Genomic DNA, 14481 nt, shown 5'->3' on the forward strand with positions numbered 1-14481 from the left:
GCGGTACTCGGGCCTCTCGCTGTTGTGGCCTCTTCTGTGTTGTGGAGCACAGGCTCCGGACCCGCAGGCTCAGCGGCCATGGCTCACGGGCCCAGCCGCTCCGCGGCATGTGGGATCTTCCCGGACTGGGGCACGAACCCGTGTCACCTGCATCGGCAGGCGGACTCTCAACCACTGCGCCACCAGGGAAGCCCAAGTTTTTTATTTTTCTAAATGAACAACTACTTTGTGTTCCCAAGCTGAGGTCCATAGACTTGTTTATGAGGAAAGAGGTATACGGGCCTCCTGTTACACACATCATTTAATACTTTGAAGATTCTGAGATCAAGTTTAAGAATGATACAGCAAATATTGTCAATTAAATATTAATATGCAAAACCCTTGCAACCCCCGAAATTTTCCAAGATGAGAAGAGAGATTCTAGGAAGCCTATTACCCATGCATAGTGCCTAACTGGGATTCTAAAAAAAATTCTCTGTTAAAAAGAGATCAATCTCTTTTTTTTTTTTTTAATTTATTTATTTTTGGCTGTGTTGGGTCTTTGTTGCTGCGCGCGGACGTTCTCTAGTTGCAGGGGGCAGGGGCTACTCTTCATTGCGGTGCAGGGGCTTCTCATTGCGGTGGTAGTTGCAGGGAGCAGGGGCTACTCTTCATTGCGGTGCGCGGGCTTCTCATTGCGGTGGTTCTTGTTGCGGAGCACGGGCTCTAGGTGCGTGGGCTTCAGTAGTTGTGGCACGTGGGCTTCACTAGTTGTGGCACGTGGGCTCAGTAGTTGTGGCGCACAGGCTTAGTTGCTCCACGGCATGTGGGATCTTCCCGGACCAGGGCTCAAACCTGTGTCCCCTGCATTGGCAGGAGGATTCTTAACCACTGCACCACCAGGGAAGTCCCCTTTTTTTGGATTTTATTTTATTTTATTTTTGGTGGTGCTGCGCGGCTTACGGGATCTTAGTTCCCTGACCAGGGATTGAACCTGTGCCCTCAGCAGTGAAAGTGCAGAGTCCTAACCACTGGACCACCAGGGAATTCCCCCAAAAGAGATTAATCTTAGTGGATTAGAGTTTCTAAATGCTTGAAGACAAATAATAGGTAGATGAACTCCTCATAGCTTTAAACAAGTTGAATCCTACCTGGAGGTCATGGCGGGAGTGGGTGGAAGGCATGAAACAAAGTTGCTAAAATGGTCAGTTAATGCATGTTTTTTCGGTGAGCAAAGACCAGAAGAGAAATCCTAGGATTTAACTGACAGACCCTTCATTCTCTCTCTGGTCTCCAAGGGGGGTTTATTTGCCTGTGTTGTTGGCTAAGTCAAATAGGAATCTAAGTTCTACTTCCTTTTTTCTGTTACTGAATCACACCACATGCTGATTTGGGGTCCACAGGTTTAGGGATGAACAGGAATGAATGTGCACAAGACCTGGGAAAAGGCTACCCTAGCCCTAGAATGATCAAGGTTAGTACTCCACCCCACCTCCTCTGGACACTTAATCTGAACGGCGGCACAGTTATAACATGCACAGGCATTTATAGGCCTGTTTCTGCATTTCCGGGGTTACGCCTTGAGCTAAGAGACATTCAACCACATTTTGTCTTACAAAATTGTAGGTATCCCAATAAATGCAATTTTACGGTGCTCCGGAGAATTGGATTAATTTAATGTATTCATGCCCTTTCATGTGCCATTCTTTGTAAGGACTGTTCAATATGTAGCTACATCTCTTTGTCCCTGTGGCAATGTATGAGCTTTGCTCAGAATCTGTTCACTCATCCATTCATTCAATAAATGTTTATTGTGCATCTACTCTGGGCCACTGAACAACAGCACTTGTTATTTTGGGCCATATTAGCCTACTTCCTACAAATACAATGATGTATGATATACCGATGGCATTTTTCCTGCCACCCTGATTAGGATTCGTTCACTAATCAAGAGCTATTTAAGTAGAGAACTGTGTAAAAAGGCAGCATAAACAGCATACAAGTTTAATTGGGCACACTTCATAAATATTGGGAAGTACGCAAACCACATACAGTGAACTAACTTTTGTTGTTGTTCTGAGATGCAAATACCCAGTACAATTTTTCAGCAGATTATTCAGGTGAAATTATTTTGAGCTAAAAATTCATATTGCAAATACCATATGATAGGGCATGATGCTAGAAGCTTAACGCACATGATAAAAATTTGAACAGAACCAGAGTGAGTTTATAAGGGCACAACGCTTTTATATACTCCAGACCTCCCACACTTCCTGGGGGGTTTCACACGTTCTCTCCTCCAGGCAGAATACCCTGGAGCAGCCAGACATTTCACGATTGCTTTACCGTTCCTCATGGCTAAGTGTTTCAGGATGCCTCTGGAATATCCCCGCTCCCTCTTACAGGAAGCCCGCCTCACAGACTTGTACACTCTAGGTCCTTTGGGATAGTCAAAGCTGGATACCGAGTTCAATGCCAAGATATGGTAGAAACTGTGGAACGTAAACCGAAGCAAGGTATCTTGACAAGAGAAACACTAGGAATCTTTTGTGTTCCTTTCCTTTTATGCATTTTCATTGTACTGAGGGAAGGCAGAATTGGAAGGTGAAGACTATATTCTTAGCTGAGGTGGAGGGGGAGTGCAGTAAAAGCTTTGCAGAACTTTCCCTCTTTGTGTTAGGCTCGGACAGCAGTTGACGATTATATCAGTTTGCTGGGGCTGCCTTAATAAAGTACCACAAACTCGGTGGCTTAACACAACAGAAATGTAATGTCTCAGGTCTGGAGGCTGAGTCTGAAATCAAGGTGTCAGCAGGACTCAGGCTCCTTCTGCTTCTGGAACACATAGGAGGATCCTTCCTTGCCTCTTCTAGCTTCCGGTGGCTTCCCGGGGATCTCCGGCATCCTTTGGCTCGCAGCTGCGTCTCTCCAGTCTCTGCCTTTCTCGTCACACAGCATTCGCCCTGTGTTGTCTCTGCCCCCACGTGACTGTCTTCCTAGGAGGACACCAGTCACATTGGATTGGGGCCCATCCGCCTCCAACAGGACCTCCTCTTGGCTAATCACGTCTGCAACAATCTTATTTCCAAATAAGATCACATTCTGAGATGCTGGGGGTTAATACCTTTTTAGGAGGACACGATTCAAATCATAACAACAATGAGGGTGTATGATAGATACCACAGGGGCAATAAAATGTTCTGAGAGTCACTGAGTAAAATGGTGTCTGTGTCCTCTATTATGCCAAGGGCCCCAAGTGACTGGAGCTAGTGGCAAGAAAATTTCTGGAACCGGTAACAGCACTGGTCTTAAAAAGAGGTGGTGTGACTTCTTAGATGTTTATCCTAAATAAAGATGTAGTATTGCAGCAGATGGTTAGTAAATAATGACATTTCTAGAATTAAAAAGACTGATAACGTTCTAAGGAAGAGCAGGAATAATTTAAAAGATTATGGTCAATAGGCAATATATTTTTCTTAATCGCTTGTTTCTAATCCATGTAATAGATCACTGAGTAAAGAGTTAGTAAGAGGTAGGTTTGAGTCTTGAGTCATACTGGCTGATTCAGCAAAGCACCTCACCCCTCTGAAACTCCTTTATCCACCTAGTAATTTGTTCTACAGTGGAAGTATACATCATTGCCTACCCCACCCACAAGCACCAAGACACAGTGCCTTACAAACTGTCCTTGCTGAGTAAGAAGGAACCACGTTTATACGTTATTCCACCCTCTGAAACACAGATTGAGGTGAGCAACTGATTCTGGGAAACCCCCCCCAGAGACTTCCTTCAGTGACTTCTACTGCCTCCAAAAGATGAACAGGCCAATCATAATTCTGTCAAGAATTTGAAATTGGGAAACAAGAAACTAGGAAGTGTTAAAAGAAGAACTAGAGCTGTAAAATAATGAGATAAAACTAGAGCTAGAAAGGCCCTTGATGGTCTTCATGGAAAACAATCATAAAGTCTAGAATGGTGCAGAGAAAAGCAGAACTGTCATGACTGAAATTTCCTGGTTCATATGTGAGAGTTGCCTCCATTCTTTTTCTCTTTGGTTTTCTGCAGTTTGAATATGATACGGCAACGTGTGGGTTTTTCTTTTTGCTTTTGGTATTTCTCCTCTTTGGTGTTGTCTAAGCTTCCCAGATCTGTGGTTTGGCTTTTGTCATTAATTTTGGATAGCCCTCAGGCATTATTACTTGAAATAATTCTTCTCTCTCTTCTTCTGGTATTCCGATGACTTGTATGTTTCATCTTTTGAAATTGGTCCACAGTCCTTGGATGTTCTGTTTCATTTCTTCATTCTTTATCTTGAATTTCAGTTTGTGAAGTGTCTAATGGCCTATTTCCAAGCTCACTGATCCTTTTTCTTGGCTGTGTCAAATCTATAGATGAGCCCATTGAATGCACTCTTCGTGTCTGTTACAGTGTTTTGATTTCTAGCAAAATTCTCTGCTAGATTCTTTCAGAGTTTCCATCTCTCCACTGACATCACCCGTCTGTCCTTGCCTGTCATCTATTTTTTTCTTTAGGGCCTTTAATATATTAATCACAGTTATTTTAAATTCCTTGTTTGACCATTCCAACATCTGTGTATCTCTGACTCTGGTTCTGATGATTAAGAGTATGTTTTTTTCGGGACTTCCCTGGTGGAGCAGTGGGTAAGACTCTGTGCTCCCAATGCAGGGGGACTGGGTTCGATCCTTGGTCAGGGAACTAAGATCCCACATGCCCACATGGCACAGACAAAACATAAATAAATAAAAGAAAATTTAAAAAATAAAATAAGACATCATTAAAAACAAAAAAGACAATTTTTTGTCTTGCCTTTTGGCCTCCCTTGTAATTTTTGGCCGAAATCCAGACATGACGTATCAAGTAGCAGGAACTGAGGTAAATAGGCCTTTAGCGGGAGGGTGTATGCTAATCTAAGGGTTGGGGTACATGTAATGGTTGCTGGAAGTGCCAGAGGCTTCAAATCCCTCTAGCATCCCTGCTTTTGTCTCCCCGCCTTGACTTTGGGCTTCCCTCCTCAGAGAGTCTGTGTCTTGCGACTCTTTCAACTGTAATCTTGTCATTATATTGGAGCCCTGTTCGTGTGCTGGTCCCGTGCTGGGGAAGGAGAATTTTATAATCTTCTGATTAAATGTCAGTCTGTTAAGTGGTCCTGCATCCCTGGGCTTTGATCTTTACAAGCCTTTCTCCAGCAGTGTAGCTTCTCCCACCCCTACTTCTTATTCCATTCACTGGCTACAGAGTTTCCAATCTGTTCAATATTTCCTTAAAACCCCGACCCCTGTTGACGATGTCCCCCTCCCCACTTTAGGTGAGAAAAAAAGCACTAGGCGGGTTGGAGGTGGGAGGAATGCCGTTGCCCCAGCTGGGATAAGGCGCTAGCAACGTCCTTTTTCCTGCAGAGTAGGTCTTACGGAGAAGGCTCTGGAGTTTTACACATGCTTACTCTTCACCGGCTCCTGCGGGGGTCATGAGGGGTTTTTCTCGCATCTTCGCTTCGTGACAACACGGTTTCTGGAAGTAAAAGCCCACGCAAGTGGGGGGCTCCCGTAAGACCGTGGCCCTCAGGAGTTTCTCACTCTCCTATTAGTTCACACTCAGACTTCAGTAGTTCTACAAAATAACCACTTTAGTGTCCCTACCAGTTTACGGCCCCAAAGGTCTCTGCCCCAGGCAGCAGATCTCGACTGACTCTGGATGCACGTGTCTGTCCAGATTTTGGGGTTGTGGTTTCTCTACGGGTCCAAGAAAAGTCACTGACTCTCAATTTGGCTGGCTTTTTCTAAGTTGGAAGGATGGGAGTAGAGATTCCTGAGTTCTTTACATGTCAGAGTTTAAAATCAGAGTCTTTATTGCCTCCATTCTTGAAGGCTGAAGTTTGACTCCTGTCTTTGGATTTTCAGGAGACCTCTACATTTCAAATAAGTCTGTCTTCTCTTGAGTAGGTCAACCATGCAATCAAAAGACCTCTGTTGGGCTCCCCTGGTGGCGCAGTGGTTGAGAGTCCACCTGCCGATGCAGGGGACGCGGGTTCGTGCCCCGGTCCAGGAAGATCCCACATGCCGCGGAGCAGCTGGGCCCGTGAGCCATGGCCGCTGAGCCTGCGCGTCCGGAGCCTGTGCTCCGCAACGCGAGAGGCCACGACAGTGAGGCCCGCGTACCGCAAAAAATAAAAATAAAAAGACCTCTGTCACAGCCCCTCCTCCTCCTCTTACCCCCTCTCTCTCTCCCTCCTTCCTCTTCTTTTTCTGTATAAAGGGGGTGGTTAGGTTAAAATAACTCTAAAATATCCTGTTAATCAGCTAGACATAAAAGGGAAATAATACCTAAACAATACCGTACTTTGTTTAACCACTCCTGTTTAGGCTACTGATCTCTTCCTGTTTTCAGATGCATCTTCACTATAAGGAAGGGTAAAAATAACCTAGGGGAAATATTTGGAAAACTGGATTAGGGAAAGATATTTTCAATAAATAAGAGTGTTAGAGTACTCACATAAGTTTGAAGATAAGTGACAGCTGGCTATATGAACTTCACTTGTGTGTTCTGGTGGTATATTAATAATTAAGTAATTAAACCTTTACATGAAGATCACACTTTACAATGATACATCAATAACACTCATTTATTTATATCTCACTTTATTCCAAAACAGATTAAAGCATGTTTAGCAGACATTTGTTTTGTCTGCCTGGCATTCTACTTTATTCTGTGACTAACAACTCACTTATCTTGGAGAATGGGTCTTCCCCTGACTCCAGAAGTTTCCAGTCAGTCATAACACCATAACACCCCACACCACTGGCCACGGAGACAGACCTATGACTTGTCGGGCAGGCCAGTCTGAGTGTTTCCCCGAGACTCTCAGAGCTGGATCTCTGGAGACAGGGGAAGCCCTTCCCCTGGACCTGAGTGCCGCTGGTTGCTAGTTCTCCAGCTACGTGGAGAATGACGTCAAAACACAGAGAGGAAGAGATGGAGAATCCTAGCTTTGTTTGCGGCCCTGAAGCTTGCTGCACCCCTATGCTTCTCCCTGAATGATTAGATGAGCCAATAAATTCCTCTTTTTGCCCAAGCTAGTAGGTTTCTGTCATTTCTGGACAAGAGTCCTGGCTAATACAGAGCTGACGTTAAGTTTTGTTTTGTAATGTCTAAAATATTATCTTCAACCATAAGCAGAAAAGTCTACTGGAAAAGAAATACCTTGAGGCACCATTCTCCAAAAGAGCAAAATCTAAGATATGTGAGGTTACAGAGAAGAAAGGCCTTAAAGGTAACATACTGAGCAGAGTCTTACCATCTGAATTAGGTACAAATCCCTTACCCATTCTATACCACAGAGGCGTCCATAAATAAAGATAATACCTGAGCTATCTTATGGAAAGTATGAAATAAGGTTCATAAAGTACTCTGAGCAACTGGAAAATAGTATTTTTTTAAAATCTAATGTATCACATTTAGGCTCAGTGAATTTAGACAAATTTCTTAATATTCCGATTGCTCAATTCCTTTTCCTGTAAAATGGGAGTCATAATACCTTTAAGGGGTTGTTGATAGAATATTAGCAATCATATATGTGAAGTTGGGAGATCACGACTCAACTGAAGACGACACTGCCAGACAAGGAGAGACTGCCAACTACCCAGGCATCTTTGCAGGGGTTGACAGACATTTTGAAAAGGGGGCTTGTGTGGGGGAAGTTTTCTGCAGAGATTGTGGGCTTGTATGCTGGGGGAAGAGACAGGAGAGCTGAGCTCAATGAGAGATGCTGTGGTAGTGGGTCCCGACCCCAGCCCTATGGACCAGCCCCTGTGAGAGGAGAGGCAGGGATCCTGTGCTCTGTGAACACAGCACTATTTCGGCAACTTAGGAGTTTCACAGTTTGGGACCATCTAAGCAGGGCAGCGTTCTCCTACAGGAACAGCGGCAGCTACAACAGTGGAGCCCAACAGAAGCCTGCAGGGAGTAAGCTGCACCCAAGAGTTAAGCTTGTTGGTGAATCAGTGAGGAATCCCTAGAACTTCCAAAAATACTTGAGGGGTCTGTGGTCCTGCCTGATGTGACGGAATCCTGAGTCAGCAAAATTTGGGTGTAAAAGTGACTCTATTCATAAGAAGACAGTGTTGATCCTTGAATAGTTAGGTTCCATATGTAACAAGATTTGGCACCAAAACATGGGCCCAATAACTGGCTTTAAGATATCATCCTAAGATATCCCTTTGTAGAATTCTAACCACACCTCAGATCAGCCAGGTGGACGGTACAGAGCTTTGAGGACGAGGTTGCATGATTGCCTCTGTGTTGGTTAAAAGCAACATTAACTGATTAAGCATTTAGACTTGCTGAGAGTAGAATAGTTTACCGACTTAGATGTGCCCTCACCTCGTTCTGTCGAGAAGCTGAGGGGGCTCAGCAAAATTATCTGCCCCCAGGGAACCTCTATGCATCAATTTTCAGGTAAAAGCATCCAATATTGTAAAACAGCTTTTGTGCCATTCTAATATTCTGTTATCAAACATACCACTAATGACCAAAAAGTGTACTTACATAAACCTCACGGGGCAGGAATTACAAATTCATGTTGCGTGGGTTTTAAAAGTTCATAAATTTAGTAACCAAGTAACCAAAATACTACAACGAAGGAAAGAAAACCAAATAGTCTAGAGTCTCATTCTGAAGTTTCTTTTTCAAGGAAAATTTCGACTTGCTCATCATTTTCCAAGTCTTCCCTGAATAATGATGCTGACATTTAGTGAGTTTTCTAGCATACTACATGAGTAACAGTGGCACCCCAAGATGTACCCCTTAGGTGAGGAGAACTGGACTTTATGAGGAGCGTCATAAAGTTTGCCTTAGGAAGCATTTGTGCTTGCGAAGCCCCACGTGGATTGCTCCAGGAGCAGCTGAGCTCCACCATCTGCATGGATGTATAGACCACAGGCGTTGCTTCTCTTCTCGAAGCCCTTGCAGTTTACCAGTTCTTGGCAGTAGCATCGTGACTTCTATGATGGCAATCTACTGGATGAGTGCAATGTTAGAACTGTTGTCACTGATTCTTCCTGTTTTGTTTTCTTCCTGCATTAAAGACTTAATAACATAAACACTGAGGATCACATGTGTGTTGTTCATGAGCTTTTGTCTTCAGTGTATACTGGGTAATAGCCACAAGAGCTTAGGGAAAGAGGTAATAGCCATCCTGGTGATTATGAAGAGACAAAATTCCCTGCTAGGTTGCACTGTGATAGCTACTGTTAACTGCGGCTTTACCTGTACAAGAAAGTGCAGTCATTTTATTGAAATTTGGTATTGTTTTAGCAAAATGTCTGTCAATTTTGGAGCTCAGTTTGGAACACAGCACATTTTTACCCACCTACGGGAATTAATGGTAATTATGCTTTTGACAAAAGTGAAGTCAGGTTTATTTTCAGAAAAGAATTACCCTTTTAAGACAGAGGAAGATGAACGCATTTAATCCTTACAACAACTCTAAGAGGTAGTAACTCTCCATCGTTAAATATTTATTTAGCACTTACTACGTTCAGGTACTCTCTGTGTATTAACTAACCTAGTCATTTCAAGAACTCTGGGTGAACACCATTGTCAACCCCTTTAATAATAAGGAAACTGAGGCACAGGGAGATTAAGTGGTCTGGCCAAACTAAAATTAAATGACGAGAATCTGTTTTGTAAAACAAAGAGTGCCTACTGTAACATTTCTAACAACACCTACCAATTACTGAGTGCCAAGCAATTTAAATACAGTATCTCATTTAATTATTTCAACAACTCTGTAAAGCAGCTATTCTTACCCTAATTTTACAGATGAGAAAACTGGTGCATACAGAGGAGAAATAACCTGTCCCCCCAATCATATGGCTGGTTAGTGATTTGACTCTGTGGGTATCTAAACCTGTGCTTTTGACCAGGTCAGGGGTCCAGCACGGTAGAATTACAGGTGGGAAGGAGCGATGGCATTTTTTAGCTTAATAAAAGGGAGCGTTAATTTTTTTTTAAGGCCACAAATATTTTACTGTATTATACAGCTTCCAGTGTAGCAAATAACAGAAATAAAGGTAAATAATACCTTGGAAATTGGTCTCTATATCATAGCCAATGGTACAACAACATAAGAAACACAAGGGAGGTTTTCTAATGCTTTTTATGACTATATTTATAACACTTAAAAGCAGTTCAAACTGAGATGAAATGCATAGAAAAATTTAGGGCTAACAAATGCCACCCTTTCTCTGCCTTGTTTGTAATACAGTGTGCGTGTGCCCCGCTGTGGCTTCCATTGAACCACAAATGACAGGTTTGTCATTCCCTGTAACGGCTTACTAAGGGAAGTTATGGAATTCCTTCTCTGATTCTACAAACAGTTTTTCATCTGAGAGGGTGGCTTAATAGTGGTCCTTTCTGAAATTAGATGGATTGACTGGATGACCTTTCCAAGTTTCTCCTAATCCTCAAATATGAGGTAGGTATGCCAATAACACAAACCTTTAAAAAAAAAAAAAAACGTAAAGGAATGCTTGCTAAAATAATAATCAAGAAATTCGATTCTAGATAGGAGGGTAAGTCACAATGAAAGCTGACATACTGTGTCAAATATTCTCAGAATAGAATATGTTTGAAAGTTCTAGAATGACATTTTGTGCAATGGAGAAATTTTATGGTTAGAAATAATTTTATTCAAATGTACACAGTTATAACTACCATCAAATAGTGTAAAATATACTCAAAGAATTAACTAGAATGGGTGCTTTAAAGACGATCATAAAATATCACAAGAGCACGATGGTAGTAATAAGATCATGGGAGAAAACTGAACCTTTTATAAGGTCTGTACAGCTTCACATACTCATAACTTTAACATAATAATAATAATGGCAAGAGGACTCTCAGTATTTTCCACGTACCATCGTGACAGCAAAACGATTTTCCTGAGTTATCTCATTTATCCTCATCAACCCTCTAAAGTTAATATGTCAATTCCATTTTACCAGGGAGGAAACTCAAACTGAGAAAGGTAGGTTATTTGTCCAAACTCACACAGCCAATAAGTACTTGGTCTGGGTTTAAAGTTTAAACCCACCAGTCCCAATGCCAGAACCCAAGCCCTCAATCACTGTGCCAATGCTTCCTCCAGAGGACAAAACTTGTTCCTCACCATCAAGAATAAAGTAGATTTTTAAGATGCTAATATGAAGTCAAATGGCCAAGAAGGAAGAGAAGCAAAAACCTTTGATTACAACCCACCTTATTTGTGGCTGATTTCCCCAGTTCCCTTTGGGCTCTCCTACCTACCGTGGGGAGTCCGCAAGTCGAGACGACAGACTGTAAAACTGTGTTCACATCCCTACACATTCCAACTGTTTTGTTACTCGTGTACATGGCCATTTCAGAAATTCCTAGGTAGTCTGGCATACTAAATGTCGATCACGATTTTCAGCTCTTAGAAACCCACTGTGTATTATTCTAGCCTCAAGTAAGACTTCAAAAATGTGGTCACTCTTGCTTACATTTTCTCTGGAAACTCAGAGAATAGAGGATCAAAGAAAGCGTTTTAAGGTACATGATCTTTTTCTGTCCTCCTCAGCTTTCTCTGCTCGTGACTGATGAGAAGACACCATCCTACAGGCCACCGTGTATAAGAACAGAAAGAAATGGAGCTGAGTAACGTACAGCAGTTACCTTACAAATGCTACTGACTGCCTGACCTTTGCCATCCGTATCTAACGCTCTTCCACTTTCCAGGCGCAGTTCACAGATAAGGAGGCCGAGGGCACCACCAGAGAATTACTGAAAATATAAGCATGCAAGTGACTTTTAAAATTAAAATACTTTATTAAAATGAAGTGCATCCTATCCAATAACTTTATATGTATGAAAAGATATATAAAGTTATTGGATAGGATGTATTTCATTGGTCTCTGCTTTTAAAAGCTTTCAACAACAGGTCTGCTGCTAGTCCTGGGGACAGGGCCCCACTGAGAACCCTTTTTTCCAGAAGAGGAATCTGTTCCCGGACTGTGGGGTGGGTCCTGAAATGTTCTACCACATTTTCCTGAATGAGGTTCCACATCCAAACTTTCTGCTGCTTCTGTCTCTTGGCAGTCAGCTCCCCACTGGCAAGCATCACATCCTGGAATTCTTTCATTGTGTCCCACATTTCAGTGATCCCCTCTCCGCTTCTGGCAGAAATACGAATTACCTGTTGAAAAGGGAAGAACCAGAACTATTTTACTTAAAACGATAGGAAACATTGTCATGGGGACTCTGGCATTTGCCAATTAAGTCTTACAGTCTATGGCAATAGGTAGGTGACAAAAATGAGACATTTTATCATCGTGTCAAAGTAGACACGCTGAGAAATATACTAAGGTAACTTACTAAGGTTACTAAGTGCGAAGCAGAAATAAGACACTGATCCAAGGTCGTATCTTTTAGCTCAGAGGTCTATTTTGACTGGGGATTGCTCGAATGGTCTTCAGAGACCACAGGGATGAACTGGGAAATGGTCACTAGGATGAGAAGGGCAACGCTACGTAGGTTTCCCTGAGGCCTGAGAGCCAGAAAATGAAACCGAGCTGAGAGAATAGCGCCGTTCCCTCCGTCAAATTGCCTGGTTCAGCAGGTGCTATGAGCATGGGTATCTGCATGGACTAGACAGCTCCAGACGCAGCACAGACAACGTGCCGGGAGCCGACAGCAAGAAGTGTCATCGTTGTTCTCGTTATAGTGATTATAGGTTACTCTTTAATAACACAGGGCCCTGCTACAGATAAAATGTCCGCATCAGTATTACTGCATCACTTACTACGGGTTTGTTTGTTTTTTCCTTATCGAAAACATCACCCGACAACCATAATGGGAAGGAAAGTTACCACATCAAAAGCCTGTTCTCTCCTACTCAAACCCTAACCTAGATAGTCAAGTCATTAATTGTGCCATCATCTTCAGGATGGTTCCTTGCAGGATGGATTTGTCATCACATCCGAATGGCTCGAGCCAAGCATTAAACAATCAAATTTATCGCCTCACATCTAGTTTTTGGCATCTAGTGGTTGAAGGATTATACTTAAAATCATAACTACACACTCTGTGGCTTTGCCATAATTTAAAAAATTATAATCTCACCTACAAGCAAGGATTGATTCTATGTCTAGCTTGGGACTCACATCCTCTCTTCTAACGGGCAAAGTCCACTCAGGGTGAAAACTGTAGAACAGAATGCAGGCTGACCTTTGGTCTCCAGACTCCTGAACGCCTGCGGAGTAACTTCAGCGCGCTCACATACTCTGCTTGTATCCTTCGAGCTGGCACGACCAAGTCTCCATCAGATTTGGTTATAGCCACCAGATCTGCCATCTCAATTATACCTCTTTTAATACCCTGGTGAGAAAAAGAAGAGAAAGTGATTCATCTGAAACATTTCATGCCATCAAAAATGGGACACCAGTTACTGCTAAGGTTTTGAGAGTCATATGCTCTAACTTTTTCTCTGCACCCTCCCAAGCCCTGGGTCCTAGGAATCACAATTATTGACAGAAATCACTCAAAAGCACTGACTCTTGGGATTACGGAAGTCATCTGTAATATCTCTTTCAAATTTGGAGACTAACACGCTGAAATACATTCAGAATTAGAGTAAATATATCATCCAGACACAATATGATTGAATGGCAGGAGACAGTTCACACTGCCTCATGACAGATTCCACTTCTCGGGAGCTAACCCTGCAGGATGCAAAACCATCCATCATTCAGGTGCTTAAAAAAGAAAACACCTATGTCACTAACATGTTCATTTCCAGAAAGAGTCTTTGAAGTTTTCCTTAAATGTATGTAGCATTTTTTTTTGATTTGCATTTGAGGAAAAAAATAACCTGATGGCTAAAAACGCCTCAATCTCTTGATTTAAATTATGTTGCGTGAAAACACTAGAAAAATCCTAAGGCCAAACCTTATTTGGAAAATGAAGATTCTGCTATCTAAGATTAAAATTTCTCTTCAAATATTTTAAAACGTAACTTTCAGTGGTTAAATTCTAATAGTTAATGTTTCTAAACTGCAGCATCCAGAGTCTGATGTCACTAGTGTTTCAGAATTTTTCAACTGAAGGGGAGGTGTTGTGTAATATAGAATTTGGGGGCTTCCCTGGTGGCACGGTGGTTGAGAATCTGCCTGCCAATGCAGGCGACACGGGTTCAAGCCCTGGTCTGGGAAGGCCCCTCATGCCGCGGAGCCACTAAGCCCGTGCACCACAACTACTGAGCCTGCACTCTAGAGCCTGTGTGTCACAACTACCGAAGCCTAGAGCCTGTGCTCAGCAACAAGAGAAGCCACCGCAATGAGAAGCCCGCGCACCACCATGAAGAGTAGCCCCCGCTCGTCACGACTAGAGAAAGCCCGTGTGCGGCAACGAAGACCCAACGCAGCCAAAAATGAATAAATAAATAAATAAAAAAAAAAAAAAAAAAAAAAA

The 14481-nt window shown here is 42.6% G+C and overlaps 1 protein-coding gene across 3 annotated transcripts in view; it reads right to left on the bottom strand.

Moving 5' to 3' along the window:
• Window positions 1–10485: 10485 nt before the first annotated feature.
• MMAA (metabolism of cobalamin associated A) overlaps window positions 10486–14481 on the bottom strand; it is a 22431-nt gene continuing 18435 nt past the window's right edge. For all 3 annotated transcript variants that reach the window (XM_024736188.1, XM_024736189.1, XM_024736190.1), the window contains 2 exons: window positions 13240–13389; window positions 10486–12208 (listed from right to left, as the gene is read on the bottom strand). In XM_024736188.1, the coding sequence (XP_024591956.1) occupies window positions 11918–12208; window positions 13240–13389 (441 nt within the window). In that variant the 3' untranslated portion in view covers window positions 10486–11917. The remainder of the gene's footprint in view (window positions 12209–13239; window positions 13390–14481) is intronic.

This window comes from Neophocaena asiaeorientalis, unplaced genomic scaffold (assembly GCF_003031525.2).
Source record: "Neophocaena asiaeorientalis asiaeorientalis breed wild unplaced genomic scaffold, Neophocaena_asiaeorientalis_V1.1 scaffold7, whole genome shotgun sequence".
NCBI classification, from domain to species: domain Eukaryota; kingdom Metazoa; phylum Chordata; class Mammalia; order Artiodactyla; family Phocoenidae; genus Neophocaena; species Neophocaena asiaeorientalis.